The sequence below is a fragment of the Lactuca virosa genome, chromosome 5 (assembly GCF_052849685.1).
Source record: "Lactuca virosa cultivar CGN04683 chromosome 5, Lactuca_virosa_CGN04683_v6, whole genome shotgun sequence".
NCBI classification, from domain to species: domain Eukaryota; kingdom Viridiplantae; phylum Streptophyta; class Magnoliopsida; order Asterales; family Asteraceae; genus Lactuca; species Lactuca virosa.
In genome coordinates, this window is record NC_136430.1 from 423,624,413 (window position 1) to 423,632,045 (window position 7,633).

The 7,633-nt window shown below is 31.1% G+C and overlaps 1 protein-coding gene across 1 annotated transcript; it reads right to left on the reverse strand.

Annotated features, from left to right (window-relative positions):
- Positions 1-1,313: 1,313 nt before the first annotated feature.
- On the reverse strand, positions 1,314-5,150 carry LOC145112661 (UDP-galactose/UDP-glucose transporter 5B-like). Its single transcript, XM_079048797.1, has 12 exons — positions 4,688-5,150; positions 4,097-4,210; positions 3,902-3,994; positions 3,735-3,800; positions 3,535-3,633; positions 3,366-3,445; positions 2,951-3,063; positions 2,758-2,846; positions 2,569-2,655; positions 2,405-2,473; positions 1,875-1,985; positions 1,314-1,499 (listed from the first exon to the last, which is right to left on the reverse strand). Exons 1-12 carry the CDS (start codon positions 4,802-4,804, stop codon positions 1,431-1,433), a joined length of 1,107 nt encoding a protein of 368 aa, XP_078904923.1. The 5' UTR covers positions 4,805-5,150; the 3' UTR covers positions 1,314-1,430.
- Positions 5,151-7,633: the final 2,483 nt, after the last annotated feature.

A 7,633-nucleotide genomic window follows, 5' to 3' on the forward strand; every position in this document is an offset into this window, starting at 1 on the left:
TCTAAAAAGTATGTTGCAAAAGAAAAATACCCTTATTCATGAAATTTGTTGCTAAAAAACAATATTCCATAGAGAATGTAGCTAAAAAGAACCTTATCCCATAAAGTATCTTGCTAAAAACATTATTCGATAAGTAAGTTGCTAAAAAAGCTTTATCCAAAAAGTATGTTACTAGAAAACAAAGTATATGTGACAAAAAAAAAAGCGTTTTCTATAAATCCAGTCCATAATAATAAAGGAATGAAATCCACGTAGTCTTTTAAAAAAAATAATTAATATCCATGTATTGTTTGAAGTAATAAATAATGCACATCATTTTTTATCTAGTCAATTCATTTAGAAACTCGCTACCGTAATTTTCCATTTATTAATTCAATTGACTGTTTTTAATTTTAATTTTATTATTTTATTAAAGTATTGTACATTATACACTTTTAAAGTATAATGTTATAATTAGGCATACTATGGAAACACCACTCAGTTATAGCATTATACTTTCAAAATACCATGCTTTAATAAAATAATTAAATATGTAAAAAAACATTTATATATATATAAAACAAAGCATACTTACTTTCATTTCATCTCAAATAGACCTGGTACGTTTAGTATATTTACTTTCAAAATACAAGGCTAAAAAAACAAATATTTACAATTCAAGGCAATATGAAGGTATTTAGGACAAACATTTACATATGGTTGGAAAACATTTCATAATAAATTACTTGTAATAATAATAGTTTTTTTTAGTACTGCAAATTTACTCCTAAACTACTGTTAAATCCACAATATTTTTTTTTAACGTCAAATTTACTCTACTTCTAAACTACTCTTAAATCCAACTATGTTCTTAACAGGACTTGAACTCTCAACTTCAAAGAGGAAAGACAACACCTAATACCGTTGAACTAAAACCCTTTGGTACTTCAAAAGATGAACACTTACAGATATTTTTTACAAACTACATATATTTCATAAATATATTTTTTTCAAGTATTTCATCATTTATAAAGTTTTTAGTTTTTCTATATACCGACAATCTGTTATTTATTTTCATTTTAGTTGTTAGGTACATGTCACCACTGCATGGATAACGTTTGTAAGAAATATCATCATAAATTGATGTCACCTCACAGTTCTCTCTCTCTCTCTCTCTCTCAAATGGACAGCTCTAGCTCAATGGTACTGGTTCTAGTGAGTTCTATCCGATTGTAGCATATAACTTTCATTTTTCTTATTAAGAAAGGTACAGTGCTTTCAATGTGTAGTGTCTTATTACGTCAAAAAAAAAAAAAAAAAAAGCGTAGTATATCATAAAAAGTATTGTTTAAACTCTCGCTGCTACGCATTGCTTAAAGCCTTTACACATTTTAAACGTGTACAAGTACTATTGTTGAACACTTCTACACAGATAAAAGTTACAGCTTCAGCTACCAGCTTTCCAACTTCCGGCTTCCCATTTCCAACTTCCGATTAATATTGCCAAACATACCGTATCCCTAAAAACTTGGAATATATTTTGATCAACTTTAAGGATTTGTTAACTAAATACAATAGTTTGTTCTTCTAACTTCTAAGTTAGCAACAAATCAAGAGAGCCCCCTATAATCTCGAAGTCATAAAGTGAGAAATTAAAAAATAATCAACATTTTTTCAAGTCTCATGTGTCCATATCTACCAAAGAAGTAAAAATCTTTTAACCAAAAAACAAAGAAGATAATTAGAGTGTGCACTTAAATCTCTATGGTCTAAAAAAAACAGTCTTTCTGTTGGTAGCATTTGCTAAAACCCGACGTATAATGGTCAACCATAACCGTATCTAAAAATCTTTTTACCAAATTCTGACAAAAATGCCCTTTGTATTAGGCAATCACCTTCAATGGAACACTTGCTTCTTCTTCATCTGACTTGTGTAATGAGGGCAACGGTTTCTCAGGAGTTTTTTTCAAGAAACCCCTCGCATAAAGAGACCCAAAAACAATAACCTGAAAAAAAATAAAATTATTTAGTAACATGTTTTGACCTTATTATGCCCCTGTTATGATGGATCTCTCATGCGTAAAAGACATAAATGTCCTTCTCATCATAATCATCAAGAATAGCAATACAAAGGTTGTTATGTCTTGTCTGGTCATGTCATGTCAATGGGGCAAAATTTTCAATTTTTTCACACCCAAAATGGTGAAAAAGACATAAATACCCTTCTCATTCTAGAAAGATTGTTTAGTCATGTCATATGATATCATATCATGCCAATAGGACAAAAAATTCAGCTTTTTTTCCCACAAAAATGTGAAACAAGGTGGGAGAGACTCATTTATGCAAAAGACATAAATGCCCTTGTCATCCTAATTATCAAAAACAGATAAATGAGGTCTAAAAAAGGGTGTAAATGGATGCTTACAGCTCCAATGCATTGTTCCACACTAAGGGGGTGGCCAAACCACACACAGGATAGCAGAATGCTCACTAACTACAAAATTTTATTTAAAAAAAAAAAAAAAAAGTTAATGGAGAGTATAAATATAAGGAAGATAAATAATTAATTATATATTTTTTTTTGTTTACTTGTCTAGTGGTCATTATAGTGGCAAATGTAAGAGCTCCAAATGTGCGAATTGTGTAAGATATAAAGAATTGACTTGCTGTTGCAACCTGCAATTAAAAAAAAAAAACAACATATTATGAGATTAAAAAAAATGGTATCCAAAAAAAGTCCACATTTTGACAAAATTGCCCTTGGTAAAAATGGCTTACAGTTGAAAGCAATGCAACATCAAAGAAACAATCCTTGTGGCGAGAAACAAAATCCATTGCCATGAGAAGATTTCCCTGCAAGATTAAACCTAGCAAAATGGAAAAAAAATTAATAATAATAATGATCAAATAATCTCGTGTATAAAATTTTTAAAAAAAAAAAAATGTTTTCAAGATTTGATTAGTTACTTACCAGTTAAGCTGAGTATGCAAGAACAGAGTGTGGTGTAGAAAATTTGATTATAAATTCCCATATCATATCCTTTAAATAATTTATCTTGAAATGTGCTAGTAAACCCATCAAACCTGAGAAATTAAAATAAATAAATAAATAAAAATATCAATGTTTCCACAAAACAGATATGTTTTAAATTATAATGATGATTTTCTGATCATTTAAGGTTAATTAAGTTCAGATAACAATAAGGTAGAAAGTAGCTACATACATATAAATTTATCATTGACATTTGACATAAATCATAAATGTAAGATTACCCAACTACCCCCACCTTCTAACCAACTGATTATCTATCTAATTATCGAGGTAGCAATGATTAATTAGAAAACTGATTATTGAAATTAATGTAAAATTACCAAACTACCCCTACCCGAGATAACCAATCATCAGGGACACTCCCCACACTGTGCTTTCCCTTCCTTTATGGTAAGGAGTTAACTCACTTGCTCCCTACAAAAAGGGTAGAATAAATTCATTAGCATTTGTTGATGTTCTCCCAATTTTTTCAAAATGACAAGGAGGGGTAGAATGGTAATTACTGGGAATAGAATAAATAGTGAACATCCAAGGGTAACTAGTACAGCCAAAAAATAATCTGGCCCTTTGTACTTCTTTTGCATAATTAATGTGCCCCAAATCTACAAACAAAAAAAAATATCATGTAAGAAGAAGTATTAGCTATCTGTAAAATTAATTTTTATTTTCTTTTGAAGGGTAGTATTGTACTTTTGAAACTTACCATTACTGGTATCATTTTGGCACACTTAGCCAGGGTCTGAACAGGAAAGCTAACATATTTAAGAGCCTGAAGATATAAGATAAATCAAGAATGTTAAAATGTAAGCATAAACACAAAGAAATATTTGTTAGTGATAATAAGAAATAAGAATGAAAAGAACATATGACCTCATATTGACATGTTGTAGTTAGTATGTTAGATATTGATACAATACAGTACTTGTAAACTGGAGCAACAGGATCCAAAGCTTTTTTACTTGTCTGTGATGGAAATAAAAGATAGATAAGATAAAAAAGAATGTAAAATGTGGTAAAAGAAATTTTATGAAATGTTGCATTTGTTGAAGAATGTTCATAACTTACCAGTAAAAAAACTGCAGATACTGCAGATGTGGTAATGCGGTTACAGAAAACAAGAAATAACGAATGTTTGAAGAATTCATGGTTTGGACCATATGGAACTCTCATAATCTTCTCCTGTAGATGAAGATTCAAGAAAAGGTTTTAATAATGAATCACTGCACAAAGTGTTAGATTAGATCATGATCATCTCTTTTTTCAATTCTGTTGCCCCTTTTTTTCAAATCAAGATCATTCAATCTACCAAATGAAACATCTTGACAAAAGAAAAACATGGAAATAAGATTGGCATAAACTTTATATTCAAATCAATGAGTTTAAAGCAAAGGATTCGACTTTTTGTATGTTCAAAAAATGCCAATGGTAACAATCATTATTGCAGCTATATTACATCCAAAACCTCGTTTCCCCTAATTTCTTGAGTTTTTTCTCTTCATATTGAATAAAATCAATCGTCTATCTAGTTGCAATTAGCTTGATTTAACCTTCGTGTACTCGATTTAACTTTACAATAAATTCTCCACATAACTCAGCTCGTCTTCACATGTATACAGATGATTACAGAAATGTAACTTTTGGTTAAACAAAACGTACCTGTAAGACACCATAGATGACGAGAGTAGACATAATTCCGACAACAGCGAAAGTACCCTTTAAGAATTTGTTCTCCTTGGCATCTACTAACGGTGGGTCAGTCATACTACCATCCATTAGCAAAACCCGACCACCGCCGGTTTCGAAGGCAGTGTATGTGTATATCTACGACCAATTGAAATACAGAAAAACAAAGATGTTAGATAAACCCTAGGATCAGTCAGAAACCCAGAACCATCGAGTGAAGGGCAAGCTTTTGAATTTATTATATGTGTAGTAAGATGACGAGATCATCGATGAGAAGATTAGCGGTTTCTCCGGCGAGTTCCTCTCCTTGTTTTCACCGGCGAGTTTCTGTATTTATTTCTCAAACCCTTTTAAATTTTAGTTTTGTGGGAAAGCGTACTACTTTTTGTCTGGAAGATGATGGGAGGCACGCCTTTCCGTCTCTCTTACGCTTATTTTATAGGGTCGTCTACATGACTATATGACTATAATCGATGTGTTTGTATTTATTCATTTTTTTGTATTAAACAAATATTCGAAAATTGAAAACGAAAATTTGGGTTTTATGTCTAATATCTTCAACAACTAAAATATGTTCATTATGAATTGCTATGTATTTGGTTGGGGATTTTGGTGGGATTCGTACGTGTTGTGTTTGGATTTGTTAGCTTATGTTTTCGAATGTACATCTTTTGCACGGTTGTTTATAGTTTGAGTTTGGTGTGCGTCTTTTCCTTTCAAAGGTATGCCTTCATTGATAATTTGCCTTTTGTCTTGTCCGGTGAAAGCGTTTTGATATATTCAATATCTAGTTGCGTATGTTATCCGAGTACTTGGGATTTGGGTGGGGCGGTAAGCAGAGTTGGCTTTGAGGATTCAAATGCTCAAGACAAGCCGGAGAAAAAGTGTCTTTAGGCCCTAACGTGTAACCAATTTAATTCTATAAACTAAAGTCTTTTTTAAAACGACTATAAACTTTATAGCAAAATCATAGTATTTTAACTAGTAATGACATATCGTAACAACTAACTGGGGACCCGTGAAAATCTCCTAACATTCTTGATATCAAGTTGGTTGATCAACTCTCCGTAGTTTATACTCTCTAAGATTTCGTTCTCGATAGATATCATCCCCAAACCGCTAAGGGTGCGTTTGTTTCATAAGATTCCTAAGGAAAGTGAAGGAATTGGAAACTAGAATCCAATGGTCAACGTGTTTGGCTTACCAAATGAATGGAATCAAATTTCCATAATCATCTTTCAATTCCCTATTTGATTGATTTCTAATTCTTTCCCTGAACATGAAGAATCTATATTCAATTCAATATATTTTTTTTAAACCGACAGCTACCTTCCTATTATCAATACGATTTTGAAAAAAAAAAAATACGTGATTGTCATTATCCTTTCCACGATTATTGTCTCCCATCGATCACATATATTTCTATCTCTCAATCGGTATTGCAAAAGGATTCATCGACATCGACGATCGCTGTGAACCTGTGCTATCATCGTATCTTACTTGAGGTGAGTTAATATTCTATTTCTTTGTTGTATCCTTCATCCATGAAGATATGCTACTGTACTTCATCTCTTATCAGCAATCATCTTTGTTGTATTCACGATCTTTGATGTATACTTCATCTATGAAGATATGCTACTGTATTTCTTTGTTCAACTTGTGAACCTGTCGAATTCTTCTATTGTACTTCATCTTTGTCTTCTTTTACATGAAGTATCAACAATTATCTCTACAAGTATACATAATGGTTAATTTTGTGGTTCAGATTTATTGTTGGTAATGTGTAAAAACTACTTGTATAAGTATGCCCACCAAGTGTTTGTGTTTTTGCTTGTGTGGTGTTTTCTTTCTTTTTCCTGCATAACTTTTTTTTATTTTCAATACTTTTGCCATTTATGTTTGTTTTCTTTGAAAAAATGAGACAAAAATCCACAAAATGCGTTAAAATCCATAATTAAAAACCACTATATTCACCAAAATGTGTCAAATACTTTTGTCATTTATGTTTGTTTTCTTTGAAAAAATGAGACAAAAATCCACAAAATGTTTTTATGATTTAATAAAAAAATGACATAATACAAAATTCGTTTTCCAATTCCTTTGGGAAATTAGCAAACCAAACAGAAAACATATTTCATTCCATGTCAACCAAACGCATTTAAGTTTCTAGTACATTCAGATTCCAAGTCCTCCAGATTCCAATTCCTTTGACAAATTCCATTCCTTTCAAAAACATTCTGCGAACCAAACGCAACCTAAGTCTTTATTGGATCATTGTGGAGCGTAAGTAAGGTTTCAAAAACTTCAATTTCGAAAAACTCATTTATGCATATGACACTGTTACTACTGGAATAGTCAATAATATTCTATATTTAACGCTTGATCGTGTATCTTCAACATGTGATTCGTCGCTTCTGGTTTTGGTGCGTGGTGGAATGGTCGATTAGTTGGGATCTGGACTATCGTTTTGGGTTGAAAATAATATATATAAAATATGGCCCCCCTAAAAAAATTGGGTCATGTACAGATGCCCACTTTGCCCCCTTCAAAACCAGCCCTGCCGATAAGTTAGTTTATTTGAAAAGTTGCATGTGTCACGTATAAGCTAGCTTATATTTTTAGCTTATTGATTTATCACGATATACAGTTTAGTGAGATTATTAAAGTAGCTTATAAGCTGGGTTTTAATATATATATATATATATATATATATATATATATATATATATATATATATATATATATATGAGATAACTTAGTCATAAGCTCATGGTACTTATTACACAAGTTTTCAAATATACTCCTATTTGTCAATTTATCTTTGTCATCTAGTTTATCAACTAATTTTTATCAAATGTTATTATTTATCAACTGTCAACTAGCTTATCATGTGAAAGCTAGTTTTTTGAGTAGGTTGCA

What these genes read in the sequence shown, in the direction of transcription:
- LOC145112661 (XM_079048797.1), bottom strand. Translation starts at nt 4,804, where the DNA reads ATGGATGGTAGTATGACTGACCCACCGTTAGTAGATGCCAAGGAGAAC. An exon ending in CCAAAATGATACCAGTAATG is followed by an intron (nt 3,634 to 3,734) that starts GTAAGTTTCAAA and finishes TTTTGTTTGTAG; the next exon opens with ATTTGGGGCACATTAATTAT. An exon ending in TGGAACAATGCATTGGAGCT is followed by an intron (nt 1,986 to 2,404) that starts GTAAGCATCCAT and finishes ATTTTTTTTCAG; the next exon opens with GTTATTGTTTTTGGGTCTCT.